General features: G+C 50.7%; 1 protein-coding gene across 1 annotated transcript in view; it reads right to left on the reverse strand.

Annotated features, from left to right (window-relative positions):
- Positions 1-16,105, reverse strand: part of RYR3 (ryanodine receptor 3) — a 437,519-nt gene that overhangs the window by 111,049 nt on the left and 310,365 nt on the right. The window contains exons 46-51 of the mRNA XM_013007256.3: positions 14,777-14,897; positions 11,730-11,899; positions 9,180-9,400; positions 4,423-4,513; positions 2,390-2,530; positions 481-644 (exon numbers count right to left, since the gene is read on the reverse strand). Coding sequence (XP_012862710.2) covers positions 481-644; positions 2,390-2,530; positions 4,423-4,513; positions 9,180-9,400; positions 11,730-11,899; positions 14,777-14,897 — 908 coding nt within the window. The remainder of the gene's footprint in view (positions 1-480; positions 645-2,389; positions 2,531-4,422; positions 4,514-9,179; positions 9,401-11,729; positions 11,900-14,776; positions 14,898-16,105) is intronic.

Consider the following 16,105-nt stretch of genomic DNA (forward strand, 5'->3'; position numbering starts at 1 on the left):
CAGCTGTCCTGCCATCACCTCCTGGGCTTCCTGGAGCTCAGCTGAGTATTTAAGGGCTGGTTTGATGGATGATAGTATTAGAACTATAGAGGCCTAATTCACAGAGAGCGAAGATTTGGTCAAAAGCTCATTAATAGATTAATGGCATCATTTGTCAGGGTGTTTCTCTCAGTGCCCCTGGCGACATCTATTCTGTGGAGAGCGAGCATCCATCTCATATGAAAAATACACCAAACCCACCTTCCACAAAAAATAATTTAAAAAGCGAGTGGTTAATAATGCAGTATGTCATCAGATGGGTAGGGATTAAACCTTCAGACACAGGCATGGGCACCCAGTTCTGGATGTGCCTTGCAAGGTGTCATGGGGGATGATGAACGGTGTTGGCCAGAGGGAAGGACGGGGAACTGAACGTTCCTGGGAGAGCGAGCTGGGCTGCCCGGCAACACGGAGGACCCATTGAGAGGACCCTGGACTCACTGCATGGTGCTGATAGGTTTGGGGTCAAAGTTCCCGTCCGCATCCACTGAGACCTGCTTCTCCAGCGTGGCGATGGTTCTCGTATCTAGATAATCTGGGGGCAGGGCCCCGGCGATGGCGCTGAGACAAGGCAGGGCCATGCGGAAGAGATCTGGGTCATACTTCTGTGGGGAGGAACAGAGACCAGGTGAGCAAAACACGGCAGCGGAGAAACCGCCACAGACCCTGAGAACTGAGAGCTCGCTGCGAGTGAACATCAATCAAATGGGCACCTGTCCTCATGGGAACCCCCGCCCTCCAAGATGCTCTGGTAGAAATGCAGGTGTCAACATAGGATGAGACAACGAACTATACGTCCCCCAGGTCCCCTTTCACTTTAAGTTGAAAACCCCAAGGGAAAGGTTCAAACCTCCTACATAATCCATTTCAAGAATATCACAGTTAAAGTGGTTCTCACCAGACCAGGAGAGCCCATAAACTTGTCTCCCACAGGCAGTTCTAGAAATTAACTCCACCTGCACCTGGGATGCCTAGCCGCTTGGTCAAGTTCAGCAGCAGCTGAGAGGGACTCAGCCAGAAATACGGTTCAGTCAACAACCACGGGGTTAGGATCCGCTTTTGATTTACTTACATTGAAAACCCCCAAAGCGCGCCGCCATGGAGGCGACTCCAACTCAATGTGGGGTTTCTGCGACTGCCAGTCTTTGTGGGAACAGACCGCTCGTTCTCTCCAAGAGCAGCTGGTGGGTTTGAACCACCAACCCTGAGGTTAGCAGCCAAATAAAAGCCTAGCCCACAGCACCACCAGGGCTCCTGGATTAGAGCACAGGAATCCAACGGAAAAGAAAACGGTAAAGAAGTGCTTCCGACTTCTCTGAAAAGCAGGCCTACTTGTTTTTGACCTGTGGTTACCCTGGTGAGCTAAAAAATCCAGATATGTGGGTTAAGGAAAGGGACCGAGTCTGAGCCAGAGCTGTATTTAAACTCAACTGTATTAACGACGGAGCCTGGCAGGTGGCGGTTACACGCACGGCTGCAGTTCACAAGTTTGGCAGTTCAAAACCACAAGCCTCTGTGGGAGAAAGACAGGGCCTTCAACTTGGAAAGAGTGCCTGTCTCAGAAATTCACAGGGCAGGTCTACCCTGGACTATTGGCTGGCTCTGAGTCAGCATGGACTTGATGGGAGGTTTTGTTTTTTTTAACTTTATTATTATTATTTTTTAATGAAGCTGCTTAGAATGGTTTAAGAGTTAGAGACCCTGAGTTCTCATTCAAACTTTTCCATATCAAATGAACGGCTGTGTAAGTCCCAACCAGAAGAGCTTTGCCGCCTGCTGCAGAACTGACATTGCAGCAGCATCGGGCCACACGCCTGAAACTTTTCTCCCGGGCTTGAGCCAGTGACACCTGGCTGACCAGGTCAGGGAGAAAGGAATGGGGCAAGAGGGAAACTCTACCAGCCTGGAACCAGGCCATGTTTTTGTAGTTTACTTTTGTGTAGCTTTCCCATTGATTAGTTCAGAGGATCGGGCACGTTATTCCGCTTCTCTGAGGTTCTTCCTCACCTGCAAAGGAAGGATTATGATCGCTCTCATTTCAGAGAGTTGAGGGAAGAACTAGTGTAATAGGTTTGTAAAGTACTTAGTACAATTAAGCCCCCAAACAAACAAACAAACAAACAAACAACCCCAAACCCACTGCTATAGTGTCTCTACACAGGGTTTCCGAAAATCGTTACAGGAGCAGACAGCCTCAACTCTCTCTCAAAGAGTAGCTGGTGGGTCTGAACTGTTGACCTGTGGTTAGCAGCCCAATGATTAGCCCACCCCACCCCCAGGGCTGGGTTAGTGTTTGCCATTTTGTATTTGTAGGAGGTGGGTCCCCTTTGGCCAAAAGACCTGGTGTTACCTTATGGGAAAGGGAGTCAAAAATGCCCCAGAAAAGCTTCTCGGTTAGGTGCAGTTCTTCTTCCACAGCAAGGCCGTAGCTGCCCCACCCCGAAGGCAGACAGTAGTACTTCCAGCACTGTTCGTAGTGATTGCTCAGAAGCTGGGAGGCAGCACATGATGGATCGCAGGGCAGCAGGGGCGGAGGGGTCCACGGCCGTCATAGACATGCAGGGGAAATACGATAGTAAGCAGAGAGCATGCGGATGAGACCAGTCTTTGAAAACCTGGGTTGCCCATGAAGGGGCCCTCAGACCCCACTGGGCGTTGTTCTACTTTCACACCCAATGAGCTCTAACCCGGGTGGAGCTGGCCGAGTTCATTCTTGTGCCTCTTAAAGTGTCCCTGGCAGCTACTGGAAGGTGAAGGGGCGCCGTCTCTACTTCAAATGAAGGAATGCTGTCTCTGAACACAAGCTCTGTGTTGTTGGAGGCAGTCACAGATGGAAAGCATTTCTTCTGAGCTGTCTGCGTACAGATAGGGGAGCTGTTATTGTGAGAGGGCACGGGGGAAGTAATCTCTGTAAGGATTCTCATTGCCATCGTCATTTCTGACTCACAGTGAGCCTAGGGTGGAACTGACCCTGTAGGTTTTGGAGAATGTAACTCTTTACTGGAGTAGAGTCTTATCTTTCTGCCATGGATGCATGGTGGTTTTGAACTGCTGAACGGTTCCTGGTTTTTAGCAGTACACAACCACTACTGCACCAGGGCTGGCTGGCTCTTTCTCTTGGGCAGTCTGACGGGCCCACCCGCTTATCGCAGTTCCAAACATGGCCAGCAGAGGGCACAGGTATACCACTATTTTATTTTATGAAAAACAAAACAAAGCAGTAAGTGACACCCGCATCAGAAAAATCTCAGGGCTTCGAGAAGTAAAAGTGAGTCGATTGAGCACTATCGATGTCTCCGCCTCTTCCGGAGCCAGCACGCAGCGGACGGCAGAGGCAGTAATGCGGAGAGGCGAACTGTGCAAAGCACACTTTCTGGGATTAAAAACAGGGTCTGTTAGGGGGACAGAGGAGAATGAGCCTGGGGAGGGCGATGACATCGCTGGGAAGAAGCCTCGCATAGAAACTACCACCCAAACCCAAGCTCACTACCATCCAGTCCTTGCCGACTCACAGTGACCCTACAGGACTGGGGAACTGCCTCTGCGGGTTTTCCAGACTGTAACTGTTTATAGGTGGTGGTTTAGAACTGCCGGCTTTGTGGATCGCACACGTGGGCACTACCACAGAAACGAAGGGCTGCTGGCAATGCTGGTTACCCCCTAAAATCCTCTTAAAACCCTGGCTTGACTATTTATGAAAAGGAGGAATCGTTTGGCTACAATTACGGGGCAGAGTTTTTAGATGGGACCGGCATGTACTGACAATTTTGAAGATGCTAATATGGCAGGGCCCGGGGAGGTAGGAGGCAAACGATGAGGGACTTGTTGGCTGGCTGGGTGGACATCATCCTCTCCCACCCAGGCCCGGGTGTTTCTAGTTACACGGATGCCGGCTGGCGCAAGGCGAGGGAATCAGGCAACAAATAAAGGGTGGTTCATTAGAAGACAGAAACAACGAAAACCAAATAGAAGTATCTTTTGCTAAAAGAAGAAGAAGAAAAAAGGAAAACCATGAATGAAATAGAAAAGAGGCATTTTAGATACTGTATTGCACTGGGACAACCCCAGAGCCTTCAATGTTTTTTTGAAATGGGAAATATTCTGAAAAACCTATGTAGGGCAGGAGAACTCAAAATCCCAAGCCTCTGGCTAACCCACGCCCTGGCTATTCTGCGGAATAACAAGTTGTTAGAGAAACCTGGCCGGGTCACGGCACCTAGCGAGCCAGCGCACACCCTAGCCACCTGGCCGTCCCCAAAGAGGTTGGGTTTACAAGGCTGTGTCTTGCTAGCTAATGGTTAGTGTTTAGAAGGAACACTCACTTCACGTGCTGTGTGGACCCCACCTGCTGCTGCTGCTTCCTGTGCCGGCAGAGATGCTTACCTGAAGCGGCATTTTGCAGTATTCGTTAAGGAGCGGCACATCAAAGACAAGACGCCGCAGGAGTTGCTGTAACATGGAAGGCCTCAGGTGGCTGCGGTGTGGCATGAGGGGGACAAGAGTTGATATTTAAAAGACAGAGGGTGGTAGAGCGAGAGACTCGATGTGTGGCAGCACGTATTTAAAGCAAGCCTCGGATCAGTGAGCCCTCCACACACCGGATCTTGGATAAACCACAGTTAACGACAAATGCTTCACCGTGAGTACTGGGAATCCTGGGGGCCTGGGACGTCACACGGGCAGACAATCCCTCCCCTCAAACCAACTCACTGCCATCGAGTCCTGTGATTCCCTCTCAGAGTGACCCTACAGGACAGAGTACACTGGTCTTGGTGGGTTTCCCAGACTTTTAACCTGTGGGAGAGTAGATAGCCTCACCTTTCCCCCTCAGAGTGCCTGGTGGGTTCGAACCTGCCCTGTCCTGTTATGCACATTTGCCAGCACTCTGAAAGGATGGAATAAGCCCCTCCTACTCAAACAAATTCTTCATCACAATCACTGTCTTGCACTGAGTGTAAGTCCCTGCTCTGACTGACCTGGGACTTAAGGCAGGGCTGCTAACCGGCTCATTCCCCGTCTGCCCTGTGCTGCTCACTTGCATTTCCGCCCCAGAGATACTGAAAGCACGCATCAGAACCCCAGGAATTTGTAGGGGGCTTTCTGGAAATGGGGTTACAATAGGACACACTAGATTTCTTGCTGGGACACTTCACATCTTGAATGTATTATTTAATACTTGGTTTCACTGGTAAAAGAAGGTAGTTTTTTTTTAAAGCAATGTTTCATTGATTTAGGAAATGTGAGCTGATGCAAAAAAAAAAAAAAGCTTTGAACTGGGGGAGGGGAGGCAGGGAAGAGATGCCAGGAGACCTTGTTAAAGGGCACGTTTGGATTCAGTACATAAGGGGGGGGGGAGAGGCAAGTTTTCAGCAGGGGGTCAAAAAGCAATGAACCGGTTCCCTAAAGCCCTAGCTAACAGACACCCCCAAAAGAATGAAGGCCCTGGAGACAATTGCGGCATCGGCATCAATGGTAAAAGTCTAAGCGCCAAGTGATAAGATCTTCTCCGAGTTACACGCACTGGAAAGAGTTCCCGAGTTTGCACAGAGCAGACACAGAAAGGACAACGGACCATCCCCAAGAATGGTCAGGCGGGATCTGAGGCCACCTGCTGGTGTGATGCGACGGGCACTCTGGCTTCTGATCCATGCAATGCTAACAGCATTGTTTCTTGGGATCGGGGGCCTCGGTATTAAGGGCAAGTACATGTTGAGACAGAGAGAGGCCCAAACGGAGAGCCCAAAACAACAATTGTGGCCCTTCTGGGCTCTCTGCACTGAAGAGTGGACCCACACTTTCAAGTCCGGTCTCCTGACCTCTTTCCACAGGCACCCACAGAGCCGCGGAGGCAGAGCAAATAACCATGCCGCTCGGTGGCGGCTTGCAGGGAGGAAGCCTCGTGCTAGCCATCAGGATGATGTGCTGGCCATCAGGATGATGCGCTCGAATGGAGAAAAAAACCCACACTTGCCTGTTTTACAACGTCTTGTCCCCGCCCTGCCCTCGCGGTGATAAAGTGCAAAGAGGGGAAATGCTGGTCAGAACACACCGCAAGTACCTAGCTTCCCTCTCTCTCAATGCCCTACGGTCTCCCAGTCTTCACACTGGGTCAGCTGCTCGGTCCTATCGCCAAGACTGAGTGAGGCGAATGACACAAAGGAGCAAAATGAGCCTTTAACTGCATGGATTTCTGGGTGATCAAAACCCAAACACAACAATCACCACACACACACACACACACACACACACACACACACATGCAAGACTCAGTTTGTGTACTTTATCTAGCGCCATGTTCCCAAGAAGACTGGTAGGGCTACCCCCACCCCAACCCCCGAGGAGGACACACAACAGAGACGTGGGTGAAGGGAGACAGCGGTCGGTGTAAGATATGAAAACAAGAATAATTTATAATTTATCAAGACTCATGAATGTGGGAGGGTGGGGAAGGAGGGAAAAAAGAGGAGCTGATACTAACAGCACAAGTAGAACGAAAATGTTTGGAAAATGATGATGGTAGCATATGTACAAATGTGCTTGATACAACTGATGTATGGATTATTATAAGAGCTGTAAGAGCCCCCATGAAAATGATCTTAAAAAAAAGAGGAAGACTGGTAGGACTACCATAATGATAATATTAGAAATATTATAGCAATGTGATCTTACCAAAAATTACAGTGTTAGGGCTGTAAACGATAGTGGGGCTTGGTGTTAAATTCAAACTTCCCCATGCTCTGATTTTAAAAGCATCTTTTCAGCTAAGACCAGGCTCCCCCACGTGGCTTTCTTCCTAGGAAATGGCTTTCTTGCGTGACAGGACTCCCCGACGGACTTGGTTCCTGAGATTCATCCCGGGTTCAGATCTAACAAAAGGCAGCCCAAGGCCTGACGATGGTATTGATATTGTGACTAGCCAATTACAGAATAGATTTTGATAAAAAAGAATTTCTTCTTGTGCAAACACATTGTTTTTTCCCCTTTGTTATCGCTGAGAAGCAAAGTGGACACCCATGTAAACGTATAATGGGGCTATTAGCCTTCCTTCCCAACTGGCCGCGAGGAAATCCTAGGGGCCCTATGCACCCTAGCAGATGATAAGCGTGTCTACCAAGCTCTGCTTCCCTTCCAAGACAGAAGACATTCTAACCAGCTTCCTTCTCCACGGCCCATCATGATAATCCTGCAGTGGAGGTATGGGCATTCCCTGGGACATGAGCAAGATCGGCTCCTGTGTCAGTATTTATAACAAGTTCCTGTGGTTCGCATTCAGCCTACTCTAGTGCAAGAAATGGCTCGCAGCCTTTCCTATGATTTCCATGCCGCACATGTAACGGAGGAAGAAGATTGTGACGCAGAAGGCTCAGAGGCGTCCGTTCAATCCTTTCAAAGCGAAGGCTCATCTACACAACACCAGAGGGCACAGACGTACACCCACAAGGCTCCTTAGAAGCCGGGATTGGCAAGACTCATCTCGTGGACTTTGGACATGCTGTCAGGAGGGCCCAGTCCTGAAGGTGGTCAGTGAGCTTGATAGAGGGCCAGTGCACAACAGTAAGATCTTCCGTGAGCTGGACTGCCGGTGGCCGCAACCACAGCCTGAAGGACGACAACCGTGAGGGTGCCCTGAGACGAGGCAGTGGTTCGGTTTGTTGTGCATAGGGGTCCCTACGAGGTAGAACTGACTCAGGGTGCCTGAGAGCCACAGCAACAAGGGGCAAGGAGGCGTGTCTGTCCGTTCCTCACCTGGGGACTGCCGGTAGTGTCGGAGGGTCAGATCTGATTCTGGTAGGACATCTCAGGGAGAACATTCACTTTAGGGCCAGGCCCTGGAAACCTCCCCCACCCTGACTCTGGGCTGCTGACCCCAGGCAGGGTCTACACAGAGACGTTTCCTTCTTTGGATACAACCTGTCTCCTAAAGTCGGTGAAGGCTGCCGGCCTTGCATCTAAAGACATAACTAGAAGTTAATTTTAATAAAAGCATGTATTACAGTGTGGATGTGGTGGGAAAGGCTGTAGGGACCGTTTTCCCCCAGGCAGCTCTCATCCAAGGGCATCCACATCTCTTGTGGGATAAGGAAACCCAGCTCACTCAAATTCACAGTCACTGATTCTGACTCATCGCCACCCTACATGGCAGGGTAGAACTGAACCTGTGGGCTTCCAAGCCTGGGACTCTCGACAGTTGTAGAAAGCCTTGTCTTTCTCCTGCAGAGCAGCTGGTGGTTTCGAACTGCTCACCTCGAGGTCAACAGCCCAATGTGTAACAACTACACCATCAGATCTCCTAACCCAGTCAACAAGAATGAGGTCAAAGCCAGCTGGGCCCTAAGGAGAGGTCTCCCCCTGAGTTCCTCCTCCCTCTAGGGCAGTTTAAAGCAGGGCTTCTCTACCTTAGCTGCACATTGGGATCACCTGGGGAGCTGCACAAGACCATGGAGTTCTGGGTCTTACCCCTGGAGACTGATTCGTTGGGTTTGGGGTCCAGCCTAGCCACTGGGGTATTTTCGTATCTCTGAAGATTCAAATATGCAACCGAGGTAGGAAACCCCCCATGTGAGACAGACCACGGTCTTGCCCTTGGCTGCCCAGGGCAGCTACTGACAGGCCAGTCTTCCTTTGACCCTGCCACACTTGACCTCATGTCCTTGGGCTGAGATGACCCCTATCCAGCAGGCTCAGATCCCCACCCACAGTGAAGAAATGATTATCCTTACTCTCTACTGTGGCCAGGGCGCTTCCTTTCCTCAGGAGGACTGGGGGTGAGACGCTTTAGTGAATGCTCTTAGTATCTTACCTGTAAGTAAAGAGCCCCTTTATTTGGGGGGTGGGGGTGGAAAGAAACCATGGGCTCCTGACTCTCTCTCCTCTCATGAACTAAAAGAGCAATTCAGAATAAGAACACGTGAGGCCTGAAGGATGGTCTGAACTCCTGACTTGTCAAACCTCATGGCGCATAGCAGTCTAGACCAGTGCCCATCCTCCTCTATGCCAGCAGGGAGCGATGAGCAATTCAACACACCCGAGGGGCCGACTGGTGGGCAGCAAGGGCAGGGGCGCTTCCTCAGACAGGAGTCACCCGTCTTTAGGTGACGCGGTGAGATGCAGACCCAGAAAACATGGGAAGGCGGACTTACTTGCAAATGGCAAGCAAACATTCTTCGATGGTGTCCCTCTGTGCTTTGGTGAGGGACCGTCCCTTGGAAAGCCTGTATATCGTTTGCAGAGTAGAATCAATCAAAGAGGTGCAGTGTTCTGTCCCAGAGAACAGAGGGGCGCATCTCGTGAGGAGCGGGAGCACGGCCGAGCAGATATACCGATTCAAGGCAAGGGCCGCCTCCGTGGTGCTCAGGGAAACCTAGGGCAGGGTGGTTGGGACACTGGTTATTCTCCTTGGGACTACTACTCCAGCTCCCTTGAGGCAGGGCAGGCAGCGTACACTCAGAGCATCAGAGGGGACAAGCTTATACGGTGCAAGCAGACCAATTTCTCTTTTTCTTGGGAAAAAAAAATCATTACGTCCCAACCCCCACCCCCACCCCCACCCCACTCCCAGAAGGAAAATGAAGGGTGGCTGACTGGTCCTAATGCGTCCTAACGCATCCTCACGGCGCCTACCACAGTCCGTGTTTCCTTCAGAGAATCCTGAACCTTTACGAAAATCCCCCGGTGGCCATCTAATAAACAACACACACAGCCTCCCTGAAGTTTTCAAAGCCCATCTACCAGGCTGCACCGTCCGCAAGGACCCTGGGGAGGGTTCTTTTTCTTTACCCTATGGGGTACCCGGTCCTCCTGTGGTATGACAGGTCAAGTGACCTCTCAGGATCACTGGCTGGGGGACAGCTTGATACAGCGAGAAAGGGGTGCTCACGTCTGAGCACTCTGAGCAACCACTGTCTGGTTAATGGCATCGCTCAGAAAACCAAACCTGGCCCTGGACAGGGGTCAGAGGCAGAGAAGCCTATAGCCATCGCTCAGGCGCCCATGCCACTGTCTTATTTACAACGTTCCGTTGTGTTCGTCGAGACAGGCCAAGTTCAGCAAAGACCCAATCCAGCAACACCCAATACCACCCAGATGTGTGGACAACCAGCTTTGAAAGCAGGGCAACTTCAAGGGAAGCCCCAAGACCTGTGGGGATTCAATGCCCCATCGCTTCCTCCCCGTGTTGAGCACAGCCCCACTCTGGCCACACACTTTCTACACCTAAGATGTGACACACTGTTGTCTTTGAACTCTACACAGTGCACGGCCCTCCCCCCGAGGCCCTCAAGTGTGTCTTCTAGAACTCCGGGGATCCGGCTGGAAGACAGAGCCAATCCTTCCCATTTGCCACTTTAACAGAGCGCTGTTAAAATGAGCAAGGAGAAAGCTTTGATTTCAGAGCCGTCAAAGGGACACTTCGCAGAGGTATCAGAAGTGAGAACTTTTTTTTTTTTGTAGATGGTACTTGGACAAAGCAGGTGGTTCCAACACCAGATGCTAAAATAGCATTTGCTGTTTCTTTGGGCTGTACAAAAAGAAAAAAAGGGAAATAAAAAGAAAAAAGAAATGCTTTGATCAGGAACCCTGGGGTTTCACAAGTGAAAACTTAATTTTTAAAAATGATGGAATGTATAGGAAAAAATGTACAGAAAAGCTTAAAACAAAAGTAGCTACGGGAGCATTGTTGTAGTGACACGAAAGCATCCCAGCCCCCTCCCCCTTCTTAAAAAGACCATTTACCACCCTCGTGCCACTGGAATGGCATGCCACGGCGGTCAGGGCTTGTTGATTTCCATCGTGGGGACTGGTTTCTATGTGATCTGTCCCAGTTAAACATGGGCCAGCTGACTGCCCACCACGGGTTTAGATTTTTACTTCTGTTGGACACCAGGGGGCGCGTTTGAGAAAGCTTATAACTGACCAAGAAGACCTGCTCCAGCTTAAAAAACCCCAAATCCTCAAAATGCCAAGCTGTTGTGGGACTTAAGCTGGTCTGGTTGGGCGTTTCTCCTTGGACACGGGACTCCCGGGACACTGTCTTGCTACTTACTCCTCAGTCGTATATCTGGTCATCTATGCTCTCTGCCTCCTGTGAGCTCAGCCCTCGATGCCCCTTCCTATCGGGTTACTCTACTCATCCTCGCCTTTCAAACTTCCATTCACCTTTGGCTTCTCGAGGAGCAAGCCTGGCCACGCTTCCGACATCAGACCTATTCCTTCCTGAAACATAAGGAGTGAGAGTAGCCTGGGATGTTGCCAAGTCAGCCTTGTCCGTGAGCAGTGGGTCTCCCCAAAGGGTGGTTTCCACCACCCCACTCTCTCCCTTGGCCATCATTGTCGCTGCTGCCAACAAAGGAAGCAGGGCGAGGTGGAGGATCACTGGTAGATGCCACGACACCCAGAACACCACTGCGCAAAGAGAAGGCTGCAGCACCGAAGGCGGTGGATGAGAAACTGCATGGAGGGAGCTGGGATCACACTCATCTCCGCTAGAGGCCGACAAGGGGAGGCGCTCCATTTCTTGCTGCCCTACGATCCCACCCACAAGTAGATGATCAGCAAGTAGACAGGCAGCCATGGCTGCTGGCTCCAAATCGCAGGGACCCCGGGAGTGTCCTGGCAGAATCCCTTCAAAATCCAATCGCAATATTCCTTGTTCAAAGACGAGGCAAACGCCTTTCCTTAGTTCACTAACTTACGGTGTCTAGAGAGGCAGAGGCTCGTAGGTCAGGTAAAAATCCGACCTCCAGTAAATGGAGCAGGAAAGTCTGGTCCTTAATGCTGTAGACTCGGTCCAGGAAGAGCACCATGGGGGCCTTGTGGTCAGGGCAGAAGTTGGCCGCCATGTCTGGCTCGCTGACTGACCCATCTGAAAGACAGAGAAGACGCCGCATCCCCCGTTCCATCTCTGTGGCCTCAGAAGGCAACACAGCGCTTGCCTGTCGAGGTTTGTTCTCCCAATGCCTGCAACAGGGACAGGGGGGACAACCCAGTGGTGTGCTGGCCCCAGCTTATACCAGCACAGAAGAGCCAAACTGCCACGTTTCCAGCACGTTGTCAAATAACTGTGAAACATGCCCTAAATTAAGAATTAAAAATTGCAATTAATTAAACCAGATTTAAAAACATCATAAACGTGTAAAACTCATTGCTTTCTAATTATTTTACCACTCTCGTACAAAAATCTAGGCTCAGTGCCATCAAGTCAGTGCTGCCTCCCAGCGACCCTCTATGGGTTTCTGAGACTAACTATTGACAGTAGAAAGGTCCATCTTCCTCCCATGCAGCTGCTCCTGGATTTGAACTGTCGACCAAGGGGATCGCAGCCTAACGTGTAACCACAACACCACCAGGACTCCATAAACCATAACCTATAGTTGAGGTTACTGGCACCTACTCTATGCCAGAAAGGCAATATGCTGGCATGCCCTGTACATGCTGCTTCTCACACCATGCTCACTGATGTCCTAGCAGGAGTTGGAAACGGGCCACAGAGAAAGCCCAACGGCAAGAAGCGGGACCGACATGACTGCTTTCTGGCAGGATGACGAGACAGGGAGGGAGGCGTGTTGACGTCGAGAACAGCGCCGTAACGGAGGAAGCGTTCTTTCCATAGGAAAATGATGGTCTGCGTTAGAGAACTTTTAAAGCGGACCACCCAAGAACGGCTAAGCTAGAGGTTCCAACGCAGCGTGGAGACCATCGCGGACAAGAGAAATTTTCATAGAATATTTTAAGCAATGGTTACTGACTTTATGTGTTTTTTCTAGAGACCAAAATGTATTCCCAGTTATCGGGGCCAGCAGGGGAAGGGCAGGGGCTGTCACAGCTTAGGGCAGTGGTTCTTAACCTGTAGGTCGCGACCCCTATGGGGGTCGAACGACCCTTTCACAGGGGTCACCCAATTTCTAACGGTAGCAAAACGACAGTGAGGAAGTAGCAACGAAGATAATTTTATGGTTGGGGGTCACTACCACATGAGGAGCTGCATTCAAGGGTCGTGGCATGAGGAAGGTGGGGAACCACTGGCTTGGGGGCAGTGGGTTTCTGCGTATGGTCATGGGGAATTTGGCGGTGGGTACTGGTGATGGTTGCTCAGCATGATGGATGTAACTGATGTGCCTTAAAGGTACCTGTGGAAAATGTTAAGTTGGCAAACGCTCTGTTACATATTTTTCATAATAAAACATTTTTAAGTAAAAACAGAAAGAAACCACAGAGTGAAGTTCTACTCTGTTCTATAGGGTTCTTGATGGCTCAGAATCCATTTGATAGCAGTGGGCTTACTTTGAGGTATTACATAAAATACGAATAAATAAAACTGGGGCATTGTACCAACCGAAGATAAAAAAGAAAAGAAATACTGTTAGAGTTGGAGAAAAAGACAGGATTTCATGAGAACATCAAAAGGACCAAAGTGCTGTCCCCTTCTTGCTGTGGGGGCTCATCTTTCTCCTCCTCCCTCTCCTCCCGCTTCCTCCCTCGACCCTCCGATTTTGTTATGCACCAAAAACTAGTACATCACCCCCAAAACCAAATGCACGGCCACCGAGTGGATGCCGGCTCCTAGCAACACTAGAGGACAGGGCAGAACTGCCCCTGTGAGTTTGAAACGGACTCTGTACTGGAGCACAAAGCCTCTTCTTTCTCCTGAGGAGTGGGCTGGTGGTTAGAACCGCTGACCTTGCAGATCGCTGCCAGGGTGTAACTACCCGGGTCCTCAAACTTGTGAAAGAGAGGCCTTAAAATAAACGGTCACGCAGTCGGAGCAGAGCCACATACTGTGTTTGAAACCCTTGGAACTTCAAGTCACCCCAAGAGAGAGCCGCAGAGAGCAAGTGGTACCAGGGCACAACCTCCCTGGCCCAGCAGCCAGGGCCTGGTGCCAGGACGTTGCCTGCGACTCCTCTTGTAAGCACCAGGGGGAGCCAGCTCTGAGCCAGGCGCTCAGAAAAGCCGTCTTTCTGCGAGGTATTAGCAAGTGCTGCTTGTTGAAAAAGGCTGGGAACATTTGTTTTCTTTAAGTATCCTGAGAGTCAGTCTCATATTTATGTGCATCGTAACAGAATGATAAAACAGGTGATGTGGTCCACTGCATTTCCCAAAGTTCCCGGACTCCGATCTCTTTATGAATAAGGACATCTATGAAAATCGCCTACGAAAACGTTCCATGGAATGCCACTTTGGGAAACACTGTGGCAATCAGAACCACGCACGTCTTCCCACGAGCCCTCTGCCTGGACAGCAGGCGAAGCGCCTTCAAGACACGGGAAGCCTGGTGAGGGGGAACGTTTTGCCAAGTTATCACTGCTGGGTGTCAGTTGTCCTCTACAGCACCTGGGGAAGCAACGCTGACGGTTCCTGCCCATCAGGGGCAGAACGGATGCCTGGGAGAGGCCCCATCACCCTGCTCCCCCAACCAGCTACACGTTCTTGGGGACACAGAAGCTGAGGGAAGGCCTTGTGAGAACGTTGCTCTACTTATGCCATCCTGTCAGCCTCCTTACGGAGGAGTGACGTGCGCTGGGGGACGTGGTAACTGGGCTGCCCGCACCCGTGGCACACAGGGTACAGCAGGCTCCACATCTGGGTTCAGAGAAGAGAGCAGCTGCCGGGAGCTGGGAGGACAGGAGAAATCTCATGACCAGAGAAGGAGCGCGACATTTCCCGTGGGTACGTTGTGCTGCAAATCAAGGGTCTGGAGCGAACGCTACGTTGGAGAGTGCACCCGGGGCTGCTCTCTTACCTCTGTTCAGTGAAGGCAGCTTCAGGGGGATGCTAATGATCCCGACCAAGTCTTCTGTGGGGACCAGGGAGCGTAGGATCGACCTGATTCGGATGGCTTCCCCTTTTCCTGTCTGGATGAGCTGTAACCAAGGATTAGAGAATCAGGTGAAACATCCCTGCCCACCTCGCGCTTCCCAAGTGGTTCTCTTCGAGGGAAGGGGTTCACCTTTCCCCGAGTCCCTCATTGCTCTGGACACGTGTGGCCATGGGAAGGGAGATCAGCATTCCCTTGGATGACGAGGAGTGCTCCTAAGAGAATTACTAGACTCCTTTGCTATGCTCAAGAGTGGGCATACAGTGATGTGATCCTATCTTAGCAGGCGACAGGCAGCCTGTTGGGGGCTTCAGGGGCCTGCCACACACAGTTCTCAGATAGACGTGCTGACAATGTCGCTACTGTTTCTGACTCCAGACTCAAGAAATAGCCGACGAGTTTTAATTTCCCAGGCGTGTGATTCATGGTGGGTGTGGGAGCGGGAGAAGGTGAAGACCGTGCTCGAGAGAACTTGAGCCTCTAGGTGGCGTTATCCTGGGGAGGCAGGGCCAGAAACCCAGAACTTTCAGGTGCATCTCCGCCTACAGGTGTGGTCTCCAGGTGGTGGGGCCCCGAGGGTTTTCCCTGGCTCCCGGACGAGGCTCATCTACCTGCTGCAAAGGTACAGATATGGGGAAGTAGGGCTGTTTTGGCCCTCCTTCATCAAGATTTAGACTTTCTTCTGTCCCCAGTGCTTTTGACTAAGACTTCCTCAAAATAGTTTCCCTTACCACCCGGGAGTGCATTTACAACACAGGCCAGACTGCATTCAGCAAGGCGAGCAGATAGTGGCAACAGAGAAGGGGAGAGGTTTTGATACGGTGTTTTCCAAACTATAAGCCATACTCAGTTCTCAGTGCCATCAAGTTAAGTCCAACTCATAGCTACCCTATAGGACGGTGCCCCTATGGATTCCCAAGGCTGTGAGTCTTTATGAGAGTAGGAAGTCTCTTCTTTCATTCCCCCCACTTCCAGAGTGGCTGGTGGGTTTGAACTGCTAACGTAGTAGTCAGCAGCCCAGCGTGTATTGTACTCTGCCACCAGGGCTCCCCCAGATTCTTGAATGGGTTGTACAATCCACTAATGAATAACGATCGGCATTAAAAGCCATCAAATAAATGAGTATACAATAGAGGATATTAGAATGCATTACCTGCAGTAAGCATAAGTTTTGCTTTTGTAGTACGAATAAGATAGGTTATGCCCCTTATTACATTTTTTGGTAAGAAAAAAAAAGGCCTGAAAGCCCCTCCT

This window comes from Echinops telfairi, unplaced genomic scaffold, assembly GCF_000313985.2.
Source record: "Echinops telfairi isolate 266 unplaced genomic scaffold, ASM31398v2 ScPeMD7_18;HRSCAF=68, whole genome shotgun sequence".
Classification (NCBI taxonomy): Eukaryota; Metazoa; Chordata; class Mammalia; order Afrosoricida; family Tenrecidae; genus Echinops; species Echinops telfairi.